Genomic DNA, 21256 nt, shown 5'->3' with positions numbered 1-21256 from the left:
TTTTTCAGTAAATCAACCATTTAAGTAATATATTTTCATCTTGTCTTCCTGGTTACAGAACAGCAATTGTTTTTAATATTTCCAGGAGAAAAACTATGATCTTTTGCACTTTTTATAAACTCAAATCAGTCTGTTCAAACTGGTGCATAATAACTAATGAAAGCAAAATTCTACAAACTACGAACTGTGCTTTGCTAATAGGCATTGCCTCAGCCCAAAACTTAACTTTCAACATTCAATGCAACAAAGCAGTGTCAAAATAAATGATTATTCTGTGACAGGAAATTCCCTCACTTATCTCCTGAAGGTAGAAATGTTGTATGACAAGGCATACTCATTTTTCACTTATAGTATGGGAGCATGCTTCCTTAAAGATATCAAAGCTGCAAACCTGATAGTATCTCATATAAAGAATTAAACAAAGCAAGAAACGAGCTTCCTCTATTAAATACATTTGCAATTCTCTATGCACTTTCATATCCTATAGTGCTTGAAATCTGCTTCACAATTTATGAATTTACCTCAAAGATCTATTTTTTTTCTCCCGTACTATTCTTTGTCTTTGCTAATAAATCACCTATGTAAACCTCATTGTTTGCATACATTTAAACCTAGGCTGAACCTGAAAACAGCCCTTGTGAATCAGTGCTCTACCTTAGTTAATAAAACTTATAACTAACTAGCAAACTAAGCAAATAAATAAGTAATGGGCTTGTTTTTTTATCTAAGTTGCGGAAATGTGGTTACATCAGGTGAAATAAAGTCAGCTAAGGCAGGTATAGTTAATAAAGGAAAGGAGATAAAAAAATCCATCAATATAGAAGTCTATTCTGAAATGTTTGAGGTTTCTAGAATAATCATATTTGGACTTCAAAACAGGATTGTCTTTCTGACTACTGGATCTCAACTGTATAGTACCATATGCACTGCCATGGTACCACTTTGTGATTGGTGGTCATTTCCTCAATGCAATAAATAAAAAGGGCTATTCTGGTTTAAAACTGAACATGACAGGTTTGGATATGTGTAGAGCTGCTGTCAGGGAACACCATCACATCACTATCTAAAGATTTAGGACAATGGAGAAAACAAATTTCTGGTTACAGTTTTATATGATTGGCATTGCTCTCAATCTCTTACCTCTCAACTAAGAAAGGACACCCAAAATAATCAGGGACAAAAGTCCCAAATCAGGGATACTTTCTAAATATTAGTACTACTTACTTAAAAGCTGATGGAATAAAAGGATTTTAATTAGTATGCATTTTCTGAACCAAAAACATACTGTTTTCTTTTTCAGCTGACATTATTTGTTGACTGTAATCCACCATCATTTTGCAAATGGTTACAATTTTAGAAGAGACCAAACTGAACTTTGAGTCAAAAATCTGGTATGATATATGGTAAAGAATGGAATGTGGTCAGCGACAGTAAGACTGGAGTTTAAACCTGTTAAAAGACTATGCATGATTCCTCCTAGGTTCCCTATGTGGGTCCTCATTTTTTTATCATTTGTGGAATAAATGTGGGAACTTATGAGGACACCAGTCAAAATATGTAGGTGATATTAAATTAGCACATTGATCATTAGGAATAATGGCACAGATGATGTGCAATTGCAACTACATTGGAAAGGGAATAAGTGGAATATCATATCATGACACTCATCCCAGCAGCTGAAATATAGTATACTTAAGATCACTATGCTTTATAAAACAAAAGAAGAGCTTATGATGTAGGGAAATTAATAAATAATAAATATATATGGAAACAAATATGTCCTTGAAAACAGTTTTGGAGAAAATCTTCAGTGATGCATATGGAAATTTGAGATCTATTGGGGGGTACAATATTCTCAGAAGTTTTGAAGTACTAATATTGCTCTTTAAGGCCCTTCTAAGATCTAAGCCTGATCATGTACATTATGTGTTTTAGCTCCATATAAGGCAGGATTAATTTGTAGGCTGGAAGAAAAGTATAAAAAGAATATAAAATATCAAAAGAATATAATAAAAAACAATCATGAGTCAGTAACGTGTCATATTAAGAGACAAAAGCTCTATACTGCATACTATGGGATGTTTGAGTGAATGCTCAGATCTTGTCTTTAAAGGCTTTATTATTGATTACCTTTTTAATCCTTTGGAACTGAAGGCTTGAAAGAAATGCAATATCATGAGAATCATAAATGTAGCAGAAACCAAAGCAAGCAACAATTTGAGTGAATTGGGTTGGTGAATGTAGGATGAAACTGGTGTCTAACAATGCTATTTTTTTAACTTAGTTTTTTTTTCTGTAGCAAAGAACCTGAACCTACCACAAAATTTATCAGTATCAGATAAATATTACGTATTAGGACAGTTGCTATTTAGCAGGATGCCTACCACACCATTATTGCAAGTGTAATTATTTCATTTGTTTTTCATATATGCATATGTACACTTTTTCTTAATAGTATTTTACATGCTTTAGAAAGAACAGGGCCAAGATACACCAAAAACCCAAAAGAGAATAGGGAAGCAGACTTTAACACATAAACCAGAGCAAAATCTAAGCAGTTCAGAAGGCCTCGAAGAACCACACTCCAAAGACACCCGAAAAGATATCAATACAACTTTTACTTAAAAAAGTTGTATTTATATCTTTTCAGATGTCTTTGGAGTGTGGTTCTTCGAGGCCTTATGAGCTGCTTAGATTCAGAACAGGGCCAAGATAGTTAACAGATGAATTCATAGCTGTACTAGGCCAATGTAAACCGGGAATAACTTGAATTAATTAATCTTTATTATTGTGTCCAAGGTATAGAGTGCAATACTCTAACTAAAACTTGTAATATTATTACATAAACATGTTAGAATTGTTGGTGTTTTATGTACATTAAAAGATATGATGCATTACATAAAATAAAAATGGTTCTTATTTCTAATATGCAGCACGGTACTTTAGAAATGTATGTTTACAAACTGTTACTGAGAGAAGGAGCACAGTCAGTGATACAATGGTTAGCATTGCTGCCTCATATCATATGGCTGTTTAGTTCAGTTCCTGGCTGGAAGTACTTTCTTTGCAGAGTCTACATACTCTGTCTTTCTCTTTCTGCATCTTTTTGGGTTTCCTTGAGGTTTCTAGTTTCCTCCCACATCCCTATAAACATTGCAATAAGTGAAATTATAAATCCTCTTAATTGGCTGTGTGTGTGTGTGTGTGTGTGTGTGTGTGTGTGTGTGTGTGTGTGTGTGTGTGTGTGTGTGTGTGCCTGCATACGCCTGTGTGTCTGTGTGTATGCATGTGTGTGTATCTGTGCATGAATGAAGTACAAGGGCTAGCATTCCTTCCAGAACTGGCGTTAAGTTCCTTCCCTGCAGTGCTAACTTCCTCCCTTCCATGACACTGAACGCAATAAAGCAAGTACTGGAAAATAAATAAATGAATGTTAATAACAGAAGTTAATTTTAAATATTTCATTATATACATGTTTAAAATAGGGTTAACATATGCTGAACATAGTCAAATGACTTCCTGAGTTATATAACATAAATTTAGCTTTGGATACAAAAATACAGTCAAAATGAAAATAAACAGTTCTTCAAGAAAATGTAAGAATTGTGTTAGTTTTTTAAAGATAACATTAAAAATAAATGCATGTTTATTTTTCAGGGAGACAGTTTGATCACAGAGTGTCATTATGATACCTCAGATCGTACACATATGACATGGGTAAGTGAAGTTTATACATTCATTATTGTATATGTGTACATTTTTGCAGCAAAGGTCTAAAGACTTCAGTTTTGTATCACAGTCCATGAGTTTTTTAGTCTAATGTATACTAAAAATTTTTTAACTTTGTTTATCAGTCATTTGGTTGTAATGTCTCCCTTGATTTCTAAAATAAGATGGCTGCTGAAGTCAGCTGACCATTTCAAGCATATACGCATTGACAGTGTTGAGCTTAAGTACTGTGACAGTAGCCCAGTGCTTTTTGACTCATGAGCACTTACATTATTTGTAATGTATTCTCCTATATTATCTTAGCTTGCATATGGAAAAGGCAAAGGTCTTGCTGCTGCATTAGATTATTGTCATATACACCAGAACAGGATATGAGGACAGCCTGAGTCCACATGAGTGGGGCAAGAGGCCATTCTAGACTTCTGTCTGGCAAATAGTTTGATAGCAGCCAGCTCATGGTTCAGCAAGAGAGACAATCACAAGAGCACATATAAGAGTGGCCAACATTCAACTCAGGTGGACTTCCTCCTAGTAAGGAAAGAGCACTGGGGAAGAATCCGAGATTGCAAAGTTATCCCCAGTGAAACAGTCAGCCCACAGCATAAATCACTGGTTGCCACAGTCAGCTGCAAGCAGTGGTCAGAGAAGACTCAAAGTCAGCAGACACCAGGCTGAAGACATGGAAGTTCAAGGAATTTCTCATGGTTCTGGTACCTCAAGAAGAGGAAACAGGTGGAGCTGAAGAAGAATGGCAGCACCTCAAAACAGCCTGTGTGAGGACTACAGAACAGATAACCAATCTAAGTATGGAAATAAAGTACATAAGGAAAGCTGGTGGTAGAATGCAGAAGTCCAGGAAGTCATCAAAAGAAAGAAGGAGTGCAGGAAAAAGTCTGAGATAGAAAATAAAGACCAGGCTAGGAAAGATTGCTAGTTGGAAAAGAAAGGAGTTACAATAGCAAAGAACAAGACATCAGAGACACTCTACCAGCTTCTGAAAAGTGACTCACTAGATGGCACAAAGAAACTATATCAGGTTGCAAGGCAAAGACAGAAAGTTGAAGAAGATAGTCAGAAACCCTTCATAAGGGATGCCAGCAACAACCTGCTCGCCAGTCCACAGGGCATTAAAGGCAGCTAGAAGGAGTTCTTCCAGCAGCTTCTGAATTCAGAAAACAGAATAGAGGCTGTACTACCCCAGACACAACTTGCAATGAGATAGGAGAAAGAACCCACCATAGAAGTATGAACAGCACTAAGGAAAGTGAAGTCAGGGAAAGCATCAGCCTCAGATTAGATAAAGATCCTGGGTGAGGTCAATCATAGCAGTATGGAGAGAACGGCATACCTCAGATGACTGGAGAATAAGCATACTATTGCCAAGAACAAAGGGGACATTCACAACTGTGAGCTATACAGAGGTATCAGACTCCTGTCACATGTATGAAATTTCTAGAGAGAATGATTAATAAACATATCCGTAAGAGTAGTGGAAAGTAAGATGGAAGATGAGCAGTTTGGATTCAGATCCAGATGCGGTACAACTGACCCAATGTTTGAAGTGAGACAGATACTTGAGAAGAAGCTAGAGATAATGAAAGAGTCCAACTGGGCATTCCTAGACTTGGAGAATGCAATTGAGAAGGTCCCAAGAAAGCTGACTTGGGCAGTCCTGCAGTGGTTCCAAATCCCAGAAACACAGTCTCACAGAGGGGTTTCCAGTGAGAGTGGGTATGCCTCTGGACTCATCTCTGAGCCCACTTCTCTTCAAACTAATGATAGACTACATTAGCAAACAGTTTGGAGGGGAGAGATCAACAAAGCTGCTGTATGCAGATGATGTGGCATTACAGGTAAACCCTGAGCAAGAATTTCAGCATAGCATAGAGAAATAGAATGTAAAACTGAAGGCACATGGGATGAAACTGATTACAAATAAGACAGTGGTAATGGCAGCAAATGTATGAAATCAGAAGAAGCTGAGAATTGAGATAGAAAGGATAATAGTGTACAGGGTTAACAGCTTAAAGTATTTGGGAGGGATGGGAAGTCTGAATGAGGAGGTCAAACCTAGAGGCAGAGAGGCTGCAGCCAATTGGCATAGAGTGTCAGGTATAGTGTATAACAGAAGAATGTCAAAGAAGCTGAAAGTAAGGCGTACAAAAGAGTGGTGTAACCAGTACTACTGTATGGAGCAGAAGCATGGGCAATAAAGGCAACACAACTGAGGAAGCTAGAGGTGTTATTTATTTATTTTATTTTACATTTGTTGACTGGGCTAGTCTAACTGGATACATGTCCATTTTCAGTAGAGGCCCGGCTAGATAAGCTCCAAAAACACACAATTACAAAAATGTTGGTACAGTACAATAATGTAATAAATGATAATAGTAAAATACCTTACTTACTAACAATCTTAGCACTAACACTAAATAAAACTTCATGCATTAGAATGATGTTTCTATATACATTAGCTTAAATTACAAGATCATGGTCTCTTTGGTTATTAAGGAGAAAGACTGGAGTTAATACAGAAGAGTTAAAGGAGTGCAGTCTCCAGTAAATAAAAGATGGTGAGCTAGTCGGGGTTAGTACAGGGGCATAACCAATGTGTTCTAAGGTATAGTTTCAGTTTATATTTGGAAAATAATGTTGAAGACAGTGATAAAAGTTCACAAGTAGGTTCTAGTTTTTCCCAACAGTGTTAGAGAACTGAGAGTCTCCTGCCATGTTGTTGGATTTACTTGTGCAAACAAGTAATTTATTTGATGAGCGTAAGTTTTTAAGATTTCTGTAAGGGGTAATAAGGCTAGACAGTATTGGAGTATTGGTAGGTTGGTAAAGGGTCTTATGGGCAATAGTAAGCTGGTGAAATTAAAGCTGATTTTGTAGCTCTAGCCATCCTAGCTGCTTTAGATTGAGATAATGGTGGGTTCTAAATGGAGTGCCAGTGGCAAATCTAGTAATATTATTGTAGGAGATTGCTAGTTTGTTGAGGTTATTTTTTTCAGATTAGTATATATAGGTGAAGCATAGAGGAGTGTGGAGATTAAATGAGTTTGGGCTATAGTGGATCTAGCTAATGGTGTAAGGTAGAGTTTGATTCTATAGAGGGACCCCAGTTTCTTACTGAATGTTTTTATTGTGTTGTAAATATGAGTATCAAAGTTAAGGTTGCAGTCTATTGTTATTCCTAAGAGTTTGGTGGTTGGGTCAGGAGATATGAGAGTGCCATTATTAGATGTGACTGGAAAATCTACTGGGGTGGACTTCCAGGTAGGAGTGAAAAGTAAAAGTTTTGTTTCTTGGGGGTTCAAGAGGAGGCAGTGCTGTAAAAAACATTTTTCAACTATATTAAATGCCTTTTGGGTTAGGGACTGTAGTTCAGATGGTGAATTAGCTGAGCATATTATTGTGGAGTCATCTACGTATTGTATACAGGTAGCGTGAGGAATTGCTGAGTGTAGGTCATTAATGAATATAGAGACTAGTAGCGGGCCTAATATGGAGTCTTGAGGGACACCAAGGTTAATAAGGAGGTGGGCAGATAGATTATTATCCCATAGCAGAGCCTGCTGTCTATTGTCTCAGTAAGATTGGAACCATTTTATAGCCAGTGCATCAAGTGAGAGGGATTTGAGTATATTTATAAGTAGCTGGTGGTTAACCATATCAAAAGCTTTAGAAAAATCGATAAAGAGTGCAGAGGAAAGAATGCTGATGTTACATTTTTTATTTATGCAGTCTGTAAAGGATAAGAAGGCAGTGGTGGTACTATGGAATGGCCTAAATCCATGTTGACAGTTAGCAAGTAAGTTGTTTTGGATTAGGTGGTGTAGTAGTTACCTATGGATGCACTTTTCCATTATTTTTGCCAATGGAGAAAGTAAGGCTATGGGACGAGTTTGAAAATTCATTTGAGTTACCACCTTTATGTAGGGGGATAATGTGAGAGATTTTCCAGATAGATGGGATGGTACCTTCAGTTATGGTTCTGTTAATCAGCATGGAAATGGGATAGGCTATGGCTTTAGCTGCTTTTTGCAGGTATTCTACAGGTAGTTGGTCAGCTGAGGGGGTGGTTGGTTTTAGTTTTTGGAGAAGGGTGCAGATGAGGGAAGTTGGAACTGATTGCAACTAACATGAAGGGAGTGAGCTAGTAGTGGACGTTGGCAGAGTTGAGCTGTCTGGGGATAGTTGATTGGCAAGAGATTGAATGGCTTCTGTGAAAAAGGTATTGTAGGCTTTGGCGGTTTGAGTGGGATTCTCGAGGTTAGTGTCTTGTGGGTTTGGTGTAATGGATTGGCTTGGGTGTAGAAGTCTATTAATTCTTGTCCAAAACCTTTCTGGTTTGTTGGATTTGGAAGTAGAAGTTCTTTTTACCTAAGAGAGTAGCTTTTTTTGTATTAGTTCTCATTTGTCTAAATTTTTGTTGGTCTATTGGGTCTTTAGTAGTATGCCATTTAGCCCAGGACTTGCTTCCTAAGAAGAATGTTTTGCTTGGTTTCTTTTGAGAGCCATGGGGCAGGTTTAGTCTTATTTCTGATAGAGCGTGTTGGTGTATGGTGGTCTAGGATGGCTAAGAATTTGGAATTAAAGTATTTTACTGCTTCATCAAGTGGGAGGTATTTTACTCGTGACCAATTGCATGCCTTAAGTTCACTTTGAAAAAGTTCAGGGTTAAAATGTGTTTTGGTCCGTATTGTCCTGAATGTACTTGTGTAGGTAATATTGATCTTATGCCTGATAATAAAGGTCACTGAGTGGTCACTTAAATCATCTGGGAGGGTGCCTACTTTGTATGTTTGATGAGGATTATCTGTGAGAATCCAATCTAAGGTACATTCTTTATTATTGGGTTTGTTAATCCTGGTTGGAGAGGTAATAGTTTGAGAAAAGCCATATAGGTTAATATGGGTAGTAGGGTGTTCAGTACTACAGCACTTCCAGTTGATATTAAAGTCACCAAGAACTATAGTTTCTTGTGGGAGATTTACAGAAAGCCAGCTAAGGATAATTTTGAGGGTTTTTATGTTATTACCAGGAGGATGGTAGATACAGATGATATATATGGATTTACAAGTATTGAGCTTCATCTTAGAAATAAGGATTTTGGCATTATTGTCTAGAGGTGGTTTAAGGTTTGAAGAAGTGACTTGTAACCCTGCTTTGTAAAGGATTGCTAGCCCACCTCCCTTCTTGGTTGTGCGGTCTAGTCTCAGGATATTATAACCAGGTGGAATGACTTCATTATCTTTAGTTGCAGGTTTTAACCATATTTTTGTTAGACACAGGATATCAAATAAATGGACATCTAGGAGAGTGTGGAGGTGGGCAACTTTATTGTAAATGCTGTGTATATTGAGATGTGCTATAAAGAGTGAGTTTGAAGGTCTAGTAGGGGTTTGTGTATTAGAGAGGTTAGAGCTCTGGAGTTCAGTGGTAGGAGTATTCTGTGGGCCAGGTTTTGCATGAATGGCTCCATCAAGTAAGGAGTAGAGTTGTATTCTACATATAAGATTTAGAAGCTTACAATATTGGTACAGAGATTTCCTAGCTTTTAAATTGTTATACCTGATGTGGGCCAGTCTATGATACTTAGCTAGTAGGTAGCTGGGTCGTGATGTAATGTTTATGTGGTTTTGGGAAATAGCTAGTGTTGGTATGGCAGTATGTTTCGAGGGGTAATGAAGTTGTGGTCGTATTGGATGTTCATAGGGGGTTAGCAGGTAGGCTATAGTTAGAAGAGGTAAGAGTGAAACCAATAGTAATAGCTTTATGTGTAATGGGGTAGGTAATGCAGGTATTGTGATGATTTAGTTTAAGGTACTATGTGGGAGGTAATGAAATATTCTAAAGAGGTAGAGTAAGGTAACAAGAAGGGTTGGGAATGTTAACGAGGTGGACTGTTTGGCTATAAGGAGATGGGGGTGTGGTTTATAGGTATAAATGTAGGAGCACTGGGGGCGGGTGGGAATTTGGAGCAGGGTAGGGGAGCGAAGTGAGCCGGAATAGCAACTGGAGCGGGTGGAGCCAGCCACGGAGTGGAGTAGCTAGTAAGAACCAATCAGTTACACAGTGAGGTTGTACACTAAGAAAGCTTAAAGTAGGTAAGTTGCACCCTCTGTGTCAACTTTGTTTGAAAAATAATACCAAAATTGTGCTTCCACTTCAGCTTTTAAGTGGACAATGTTACTGTTATAGCAACCAATTGCCTGTCTCTAGTACTGTGGTGGACTTTTAAGTGGTATAGTGTCAGTCCTCTATCTTTCTTTCTATATAGGTTTCCTTCCTGTGTCTATTATGAGGAGAGAATACTCAGTTTTAATGTTTGAAATAGGGTGGCTGGAATTGGCTTAACAAGCAGAGTTGGAACCCGTGGCTGGGGTTTGCATGTAGCAAAAGTAATTATGCTCTAATTTCTCCACCTATTGGCAAAGGTGGAGAATTGCAGTAGGTATAGTTAAACTAGTTTAAAGTAGGGAATGTAAGATGGGAGGGGGGTGGACGGCCTCAGGGTAGGTCCGTGGGTGTGCTAACCCTTTACAAATATGACTTGAGAAGAATACACACAATATAATAAAATAAAATAATTACAGAACTGCAGGCTATCACCTACACTGTAAGGCTGAAAGAAGACACAACTAGGTAGTCCACGCCTAGGAATTCTATTGGGATGTTCTTTTGGATTGCTATTTACAGGTGGGAGGACAGCCCAAGTATCCATACAAGGCTTTCAAGCTGAAAAATGAGAAAATAAAAGTTTAGGTTAAGATTGGTTAAAAGGGCCTTGGCAGAACAGAGAGGAGGCTAAGGGAGTAGAGTGCAGGTGAGAAGCAGAGTGAGAGTGTGGGAAACATTGTAGTTTTATCAAAGTTAGTCCAATGTTATACTCAATAAAACCTAATCAGTTTGCTAAAAAAAGAAACCAGGAGAGTCCCATGCAATTTCCCTTCTAGTGGTCTTACTGTTATTAAAAATTCACTTAAGAGAAAACAGAGAAGTAAAATCCACATTGCTGTGAGACAGGCATTTACAGTACAGTAGTACTGAAAGAGCGGTATTTAGCTATTTCTCTACATCTGCTGCTACTCTATGTAGGGCAAGAAATGCAGTCTTATAAATAATTACAGTGTTCTGTACCTGTTAGCAATCACATTTATAAATGAGCTATTATGGCTTTATAAAGTTTTGCTTTAGCAGTCTACATTAAACCATTCAATAGCTTTCAAAGTAAGCAAGACAGCTATAAGGGCTTCCTAAAGGTCTGCATTAGCATTCTACTTTAAAACATTCACTTTTACATCGGCGGATCAGCGTTGCCATAAAAACGGCATTTGCAGCACAATAGCACTGATACAGCAGATTAGGTTCCTCCAACTGCTGTAAATTATTTCAGGGCTAAAAATACTGCAGTCTTATGTATTATTTAACTACTGTACATTATAGGTCTGCATTAGTATTCTACTTTAAAACATGCATTGAAAAACGGCAGATCAGCGTTTCCGTGAAACAGATATTTACAGTACAATAGCGCTGATAAAGCAGGTTCTGTTGTGTAATCCCAACTGCTCTTATCCTATATCAGGGCTCATTCATGCAGTCTTAGTAATTAACCAACAGCTATACGATATCTTTCTGTACCTTAAGAGCATAATATTCCCATTAGTCTGGCAAGTTTTGTTGCAATAAAAAACGATCACTACTGTGCATTTAAAGAGAAAGTTGCAACATTCAGCTGTGATACACCAATTGCGGACATCAGTTATCACATGCTACAACTGTAATCCATGTTCTACATACACAACTCTAAAACCTAATTTGGAACAGTAGAAAAGTTTGCTATACAATTTTTTTTTTTTACACAAGATGGAGGTGAGTATGGACCTAGACCTTTTTTAGCAACGCGTTAACAAGACAGATATATAGCAGTTTGAGTTTCATTAAAGTGCCTTAACAGATGTTAAATTAGCTAGCAATTCACACAATAAGGCACAAATATAAATCAAAAAAGCAGAAAATGAAGCACTTACAGACAGCACACGATGCAGATGACCGAGGGGACGTTCTGGTTAGGGAGGTATAATTTAAAAATGGCATTGTGACTACTAGTCTATACTTATAGGGTTTGGTTCGGGATAAAGAAAGGGGGTGGATGTAGCACATGTTCCAGGGATAGGGTGGGGTGGGGGTGGGGGGTTGAAGCAGCCCTTAATTGTTCTCAGGGGGATAATTTATAAGTCAAAAATGGAGCCACGGAGTGGAGTAACTAGTAAGAACCAATCAGTTACACAGTGAGGTTGTACACTAAGAAAGCTTAAAGTAGGTAAGTTGCACCCTCTGTGTCAACTCTGAAAAATAATACCAAAATTGTGCTTCCACTTCAGCTTTTAAGTGGACAGTGTTATTGTTATAGCAACCAATTGCCTGTCTGTAGTACTGTGGTGGACTTTTAAGTGGTATGGTGTCAGTCCTCTATCTTTCTTTCTATATAGGTTTCCTTCCTGTGTCTATTATGGGGAGAGAATACTATAGCAATAACCCACGCCTGGGTGTGGGTAATGCTGGATTTACCCATGGTTGGCATGGTTTGGTCACGAGGGTGAAGCCCGAGGGACCAAACCAAGCCAACCATGGGTAAATCCAGCATTACCCACACCCAGAAGTGGGTTATTGCTATTATACAATGACATTATTTAAGAAAAAAAATAATTACTTTTCTTAAATAATGGCATTGTATAATGCCTCCTTGCTGCCCTTCCGCAGCAGTCTGGTATTCTGCGGCAGTTCTGATGTACTGCGCATGCGTATGCCTACACAGTACATCAGAGCTGTGGGCAAACGCAACGGAGAAAGCAAGATCTCTGTTGCTTTTAACAAACTGTTTCACTATGTTAAATGGGTTTAACATAGCGAGACAGCTTTAAAAAAAGCAATGGAGCCTCTGTTGCTTTTTTAAAGCTGTCTCGCCATGTTAAACCCATTTAACATAGTGAGACAGTTTTGAAAAAAGCAACGGAGCAAGCAAGATCTCCGTTACTTTTTACAAACTGTCTCTCTCTCTATCTTAAGTGAGTTTAACATAGCGAGACAGCTTTAAAAAAAGCAACGGAGAATCTCCGTTGCTTGTTTTAAAGCTGTCTCGCTATGTTAAACCCATTTAACATAGCGAGACAGTTTTGAAAAAAGCAATGGAGAAAGCAAGATCTCCATTGCTTTTTAAAGTGTCTCGCTATGTTAAACTCGTTTAACATAGCGAGACAGGCTGTAAACAGCAATGGAGATCTTGCGTTCTCCGTTGCTGTAAAAAAAAGAGACCGGACCTTTTTCCATTACTATAACTCCGATTTACAATGTGCAAGCTGACCAATCAGCGTGCACGTTTTGGAATATTAATGGGGAGTCATGGTATAATCAGTTTTAATGTTTGAAATGGGGTGGCTGGAATTGGCTTAACAAGCAGAGTTGGAACCCGCGGCTGGGGTTTGCATGTAGCAAAAGTAATTATGCTCTAATTTCTCCACCTATTGGCAAAGGTGGAGAATTGCAGTAGGTATAGTTAAACTAGTTTAAAGTAGGGAATGTAAGATGGGAGGGGGGCGGATGGCCTTAGGGTAGGTCCGTGGGTGTGCTGACCCTTTACAAATATTACTTGAGAGGAATACACACAATGTAATAAAATAAAATAATTACATAACTGCAGGCTATCACCTACACTGTAAGGCTGAAAGAAGACACAACTAGGTAGTCCACATCTAGGAATTCTGTTGGGATATTCTTTTGGATTGCTATTTACAGGTGGGGGGACAGCCCGAGTATCTGTACAAGGCTTTCAAGCTGAAAAATGAGAAAATAAAAGTCTAGATTAAGATTGGTCAAAAGGGTCTTGGCTTACGAAATTTGTTGATTCTTGCATATTGGGTATAATCATTGAATCCCTCAGTGATGATAACATACTACAGGACGGGCTAACACAACCACACATTCTACACATAAACGCAAAAATGTGTCATTAATTTGGTCTTCTACAAAGTGGAATTCCCCACTTATTACAGCATTTACAACACTCCCCCCTGTGCTGAAACCCAATGGAGCAAGACCTGGGAACACACATAGATAACAATCTGAACTTCAAACACCAAGTGGTGCACAGTGGTATTGATAGGCTACATTGTGCACTTTGCATGTCAGGCCATCATATCCAGATCTGAGGATGATGTAACAGCACTGTACTAGAACCTTATAAGAACACTAATAGAGTATAATGCTCCCTTTTGCATGTACATTACCAGACACCTGCAGCAGCTGGAGAGACCACAGAGGGCTCTTACCAAGAAAATACAGAGCCTACAAACCATTCCATGATGTCTGTGGTGGATATACTGAAAGCCCTGTCACTGTAATCTGTATTGTATAGGATGAGGTGACTTGTGCCAGTCCTACAGGTCAGTCTCTGACCCTGCCCTAATGGGAATACTGCACATCTGCAAATCAGCTATAGCTGATGACATCAGTAGACTCTGGTGAGGAGAAAATGGTAATAGCTGTGTCCCACAAAATGGTCTAAAATGCTCTCTCTAATGTCAAACAAGTGCACAAACACACATACCTGCCAGTTGTCAGCAGTGAGAACAGAACCCCTACATAAGTACCCCGACTTAAGAACTCTGTATTTGAGGCAAGTTTCTCAGCTCAAGTCTGACGTGAAGAGTGTCAGACAACAGTTTCTAGGTGATGGCATCAGCAATGTCTGGTGAGGAGAAAATGGTAATAGCAGTGTCTCTCATGCTGGTGTAAAATGCTCTCTCTAATGTCAAGCAAGTGCAGAAATATGCACACACACACACACACACACACACACACACACACACACACACACACACACACACACACACACACACACACACACACGCACACACACACACACACACACACTCTTCTCCCAGCTGACTACAGTGAGAACAGAACCCCTACCTAAGTACACCAGCTAGAGAACTCTGTAGTTAAGGTAAGCGCCACAGCTCAAGTTTGACTTGAACAAGGCCAGACAACAATTTCTAGGTGATGACATCAGCAGTGTCTGGTGAGGAGAAAATGGTCATAGCAGTGTCCCACATGCTGGTGTTAAATGCTCTCTCTAATGTCAAGCAAGTGCGCTCGCTCGCACACACACACACACACACACACACACACACACACACACACACACACACACACACACACACACACACACACACACACACACACACACACACACACACACACACACACACACACACACACACACACACACACACAAAACTCACAGTTGACTGCTGACTGCAGTGAGAACCGAACCCCTACTTATTTAAATACACTGACTAGAGAACACAGGACTTTATGCAAACACCATGGCACAATTCTGACTTTTACAAGGCTGCAGGACACATTATAGTGGATGACATCAGCACCGGATGTTAGAGACAAGATTTTGGGAGGCCTGCATGAAATGGATGTGTAGGCTTGTACAAGTGTCAAGGTAGTTCAAGTTCTGTATGTTACCAGAGTGATGAGTTTGCAATGAGTAGTATGTGGTGTTTGTGTTCTAATGTGCAGTTACAGTTTAAGAGTCAGCTTTACAAACTATATGCAAACAGGTGTCCACATTACTACTAGTATTTGAAATTCTGAATGTGTATTGTCATTCTAAAGATGTTCATGGTATATCACACAGGATTTGTTATCAACGTATGTAGCGTAGTTGATATATTTGTAAACTAGTACTGAGAAACCAGGGTTGTAGTGCATGGGGAGAGTAACACATGGCTGCATTGTACATATGTGACATATTCTTAGATAGGCCTTCATTTTTCTATGGTTCCACGTGTAGTTTTATGGCACAAAGACTAAATGAATAGTAAATAAAACTAATGTATGCTATTAATTACTTTGCATTGTGCAACAGCGAGCAGTGGATTTGTGTGATGGCTGGCAAAGTGTGCATGCAGGATACACATTTCTACTGCTTTCCCTGTTTGTGCATATTTAATCGGTGCACAAATGCATGGCTCATTGCTAAAATTATGAGACTCTGTGGTAGCAGGTGTAAATGCATTGACACATTTCTTTTTGAGCCCTGGAGATACTGAGTTTGAATCCAGGTCTATGCAATACTTTTAAATAAATAGTGATAATGCAATGAAATTATTCTTTGTACTACATTGACCATTTTACTGTTTTACCTTACTGCAGCATGTTTACATGGCATTGCATGGAGGTAAACCACACCACTGAAGAGCCTTTCATTGTCACTTGGCATTGGTATGTGATGCCAAACTCACTTGCAAACACAGAGGCCAAAAAGGAAAGGGCTCCTTTGGTTTTCTTGGTACTTACATGCATTGTGTGTGATTCTATTTTTTGACCAGATTATAGGTGTTAAAATGGGGTAGATATGTGATGAAATGAGGAGCAAAGAATGGGAAGAACAAAGGGAAAGAAATACAGGAATGTGCAGGAGGGAGGGAGGAAAGAACTATAGCCAATCCATTTTTAACAGTGTAAACTGAAAATATGTACAGAATATTAGCTGAATTTGGACTGTCACCTCCACAAAGAAGGGTGACAACAATGCAATCATAAATAAAAAAAAGTAACCACAGTGTAAACTATAACTAAAAAAGTCCAAAACATACAATGTGAAGTAGTAGGAAACACTTTCAGTCAGCCAAACTCTTCAGTCCAAGCTGTTTTTATTCTTCCAACATACAAAGACACAGATTGAGCACTTTCATCCCCTAAACTGGGGACTTCATCAATCATATTGTATAGCCAATTGGACCAAAATCAAGTGTGTCAAGAAGACACATGTGTGAAATGGAGAGCTATGTATGAGATGATATTTTTTGTGAGACAGGTACCCTTTTTTAAATTCAGTTACAGAGGAATGCTGGATAAGGGAAGTTGGGATTTCTGGGTCAGGTAAGTTGGGTAAGTGAGGAAGCAAATGCAAACAGGACAAACAAGATAAGACACAGGAACAGTAAGGGACACAAAAGGTTGGGGGACACCGTGATTGGAGGTGAGGGAGGGAACAATGCAAGCTCATGCCTATAAAACATGGAGACATTGAGAATCTAGTCCTTACCTTGGACACTCCACCTCTGTGATTTAAACGGGGTGCCTTCCCAACTAATGCCAGATATGTCTAATACCAATAGTAGAGCAATGGCAAATGATGATTTCCCACCATTTTGGTTATCTCATTTATTGGTAGTGTGCAAACCCAAAAAAATATGCCAACCACATCTGTGCAATGTTAAGGGAAGAGCAGCAGTGCCAAGCAGGGAGGAAAGCAATTTTTGAAACTGGAAGGTTGATCTGATGCTTGACATTAGTTTGAGGGGTGTTTGCTGCTGTAACTTTAGATGACTTAACTTTTCAGACATGCACTGGGGACATAAATTCCATGACCTGACTAAATTTTGTTTTATCTTTGTACAGTGATAAAAATCTATTTTTAAAGTAATGGATTCAAACCTATGCATAGGGGACAAAACATTTTTTCCACAGCAGTGATTTTCCATCTTTGCCACAGAATAAGTACTGCTTAGACATCGTGAATCATTAATAAGAACAGATAACCATCTGAGGTGTTAACCATGTATATGTGTGATTGACAAGGTGTTTGTATCTAGCTTCATTTGTGCATGTGTCTTATTTAATAGGTTCATACTAGGCTATCTGCCCTAGGGCATTTATAAGCCTAGCCAGTGTGTGTTTGGCTTTCGCCACCCATTTTAAATTAATTTTGCTATGCCCTTTTTCGAGGTTAGTATACTGTGCCTCTGTCTAACAGTGACACAGAAGTGATACCCGGGGTAAACCTATGATCTCCCATCCACTCATCAAGATTCCTCTTGAAGAGAGTCAATGAGGGACTCTGCCTAACCTTGACTGGGATTTTATTCCAGAGTGAAGGGAGCCTCTGGGTTATGAATCTGTCCCTCCAGCATGTCCTATTTATTTCAGTGCTGAGGTTCAAGTCTTTCGAGCACGTAGCTCAATGGGATTTGGATTTTCTGAGGTGCAGCATGTCCATTAATTCCGGGTTGGACATGGCTTTATACGTCAGGCACAGATTGCCTCTGAGCAGACGGTATGACATTGAGTAGAGCTGGAGTTTCTTTAACCGGGCAGCATATGTCATCTGTTTGAGCCATTTGATCCTCTTGGTGAGGTACTTTTGGGGTCTTTCCAGTTGCTGCAGGTGTCTGGTAAGGTACATCCCAAAAGGGGCATTGTACTCAATTATGGGCCTGATGAGGGATGAGTAAAGAGGCACGATGACCTTGCCTGATCTAGATGTGAATCCCTTCATGATTAGGTGGGCTATATAAAATGTTTTTCTAACCACTTTGGCCACGTGGTTGTCAAATGAGAGATTGCTGTCAACTTGGGTCCCCAGGTCCCTAATTACTTCTTCTGTACTTAATGGATTACCACCTATGTGGTAATTTGTGGGCACTTTGTTTTTGCCAAAGGGGATGACTATACACTTTTTGGCGTTTAGCGTGAGGCCATGGCTCTGGCACCAGTTGTCTGTTTCTATGAGGCCCTTTTGGATTGATGCTTGTGTCGGCTGGAGAGTCGATTATGGCGCCCAGTTTGCAGTCATCTGCGAACTTGGTCAGCCACAGTCCTTCCGTGTTGGCCTGTACCTCCGAGAAATATATACCGAACAAGAGAGGTCCCAGGACTGAGTCTTGTGGGATGCCACTTGTAACTGGTTTGGAGTCTGACATGGCTTCAGCAATTCTAACCATGTGGGTTCTGTCCTTGAGCCAGTTTGCAACCCATCTAGTGACATAGGGGTTTATATTTAAGCTGGTGAGCTTATCTATAATGCCACAGTGGGGTATTGTATCGAAGGCTTTTGCGAGGTCCAGGTAGGCTGTGTGGACCACCTTCCCCTTGTCAATGGCCTTGGTGACTGTTTCAAAGAAATCAACCAGGTTTAAGAGGCAGGATCTGCCCTTAACAAAGCTGAACTGGGTAGGATCCAGTGTCTGTAGGTCCCCAATATTTTTATTTATAAGGTCCATGATGATCCTTTCCATAGCTTTGCAGACCAAGCTAGTCAGGCTTATGGGGCGATAGTTTCCAGGATCCGTTGAGGCACCACCTTTGTGGAGAGGGACCACTGTTGCTGTACGCCACTCTTTGGGTACATATCCTGTAGTAAGGCTGAGATTGAACAGTAGTTTTATGTTTGGGTTTAGGTCTTCTTGGAGTTCATGTAGAACGCAGCCCCGGACACCGTCTGGTCCCATTGATGCTGTGTTTTGTGCTTTGGGGAGGGCAGCTCTTACCTGAGCATCCAAGATGTCAGGGGGGCAGCACTCTGTTAGGATAGATATTTGCCATTTTGGTGGGGAGGGTGGGGGGTTTGCGCTGAACCTGTCAGCTAGGATGTTGGCAATGTCTGTGGGTTCGATGTATTTTTTGTCATTTTGGACTAATTCTGAGCATATCTGGGAATTCCCACCTATGGTCCTAACATAACTAAAGAAAGCCTTGTGATTATCCTTAGTGTCCTATGCAATTTTTCTCTCAAAGCTGGCCTTAGACGATTTTATGAGTGCCCGTAGTTTTTTGCTAATACTGATCAGAGATGCCTTCCCTTTTTGGGATTTTGCTCTATCATGTAGTAGCTTCCTCCTTCTATTGTATAGTTTGTTTATGGCTGGGGTCCACCAGACAGGACGTCTGCCTTTGGAGGATTGGGTCTTGGTTTTATTTGGGATTGCATGATCCATGCATTCCTGAAGGTGTTCATAAAATGTGTTTATAAAGGATTCTGCGGTCTGGGCCATATTTTCCACAGGCCCGAGGGCTTTGAAGGATTCCACCTCAGTTTTAAGGAGTGTGAAATTTGCTTTAGAGAAGTTTTGCACTGTGGTTTTTAGGGCAGGGGGTGGAGTTGGGATGTGAATATCCAGTGAGATTAGTTTATGGTCTGATCTTACCAGTGAGGGATACACTTCTGGTCTGGAGCATAGAGTCCCCATGTTGGTGATGATCAGGTCCAGTATGTTTTCCCCTCTTGTGGGAGTGGTAACAAGTTGTTCCATAGCATTGGAGTGTATAAATTCTAGGAACCTTTGGGCTAGGGTGTTGGAGCTAGAGTAATGCTCCCAGTCTATGTTTGGGTAGTTGAAGTCGCCCAATATAATGGTGTTTGGAGAGACCTTCATATTTTCCAGTGTTCTCAGGAAGGCCGAGTGGGGTTTCTGGGTTTGGGAGGGTGGTCTGTAGCAGGCTATAAACTGGAAGGCAGTTTTACCCACTGTTAGTTGCACATGGATAGTCTCTGATGTTTCGTGCTGTGCCACCAGCTGGAGGTGTGGGTATCTTTGACGAATATTGATACTCCCCCTCCTTTTGTGGTTCAGTCCAAGTTTTGGGGCCGAAAAGCATGGTATGAGGTATAACCTAGTAGTGCTGGGGTGCTCTCAGGAGCCTTGAACCAGGTTTCTGTTACTGCACAGATATCGATGTTCTCCATGCTAAGGAGAGTTTCGAGTGCGTGCATCTTGAGGTTTAGACTTCTGGCATTGAGTAGCATTACTCTTAGTTTCTTATCCCTTGTGATACCTATGGAGGTGGGTTTGTATTTTGAGCCTTGCCTAAAAAAGGCACTATGGGGGTAGCAAGAGCCTTTGCCAATATCCGAAAGCCCAGGGGTGACAGGTGCAAGCCGTCCCTAGCGAAGCATCATGGCTTATTGAGCATGTCATCCCAGGCTGACAGGCATTGGATCCCCTTTGAATGACACCAATACTTAAGCCAATTGTTGAAATTGATCATCTTGTCTTCATATTGTGGCATCATTCTTGGTGAGGGTAAGATGCTACTCAAGGTCAGGGTCATACCGGCCTGGGCTACATGCTTGGAGAGCTCCTCTATGTCTCTTTTCATGTAGTCCAGGGAGGTACATCACAGGTCATTCACACCAGCATGGACAATGACTGAGTCATATTTGTACTTGCCTTGGAGTGACCTGAGTGCTTGTGTTATGTGGCGGATCCTAGCACCCAACAAGCATCTCACCATGACCTTCTCCTTGTTCAGCCTGGTGAGCGGGACGTCAGTGTGCCTGATGATAGAGTCACCTATTACAAGTGTATCAGGTGTGTTGTTTAGCCTTAAGGGCTGTGACTGTTCGGCACACTGGCTTTGTGGGCTATGTATTGCACATGTTTTGTTTTGGGGTAGTGGTTGCTTGGGTGTCTGCTTTGGAGGTCTCTGCTGCTTAGGCAGATTTTTATTTAGAGCCTCCGAGTATGTTTTTGTGTGTTTATGTGTTTGGTTTGCTGTTGTGGTAGGTCTATGTGAGACTGGAATTGTAGTGAGAGTGGTTTCCTTCTCCTCCTGACTGGTTTCGCCAGTACTGTGTTGAGAGAGCTTAGCCTCCAGTATGGCTATATGGTTGCATCTCCCACATGTGTTGGAATTTGTTGGGAGGAGGAGAGGGTTGTCTGTGTAC

The 21256-nt window shown here is 40.1% G+C and overlaps 1 protein-coding gene across 1 annotated transcript in view; it reads left to right on the top strand.

Moving 5' to 3' along the window:
• The window catches only part of MOXD1 (monooxygenase DBH like 1), a 980239-nt gene that overhangs the window by 634337 nt on the left and 324646 nt on the right, over positions 1–21256 (top strand). The window contains exon 9 of the mRNA XM_044064284.1: positions 3658–3717. Coding sequence (XP_043920219.1) covers positions 3658–3717 — 60 coding nt within the window. The remainder of the gene's footprint in view (positions 1–3657; positions 3718–21256) is intronic.

The sequence above is a fragment of the Protopterus annectens genome, chromosome 1.part0 (genome assembly GCF_019279795.1).
Source record: "Protopterus annectens isolate FY-2018-M chromosome 1.part0, PAN1.0, whole genome shotgun sequence".
NCBI classification, from domain to species: Eukaryota; Metazoa; Chordata; order Ceratodontiformes; family Protopteridae; genus Protopterus; species Protopterus annectens.
Note: the sequence above shows the minus strand (reverse complement) of the source record. Positions and strands in the feature narration are given on the sequence as shown.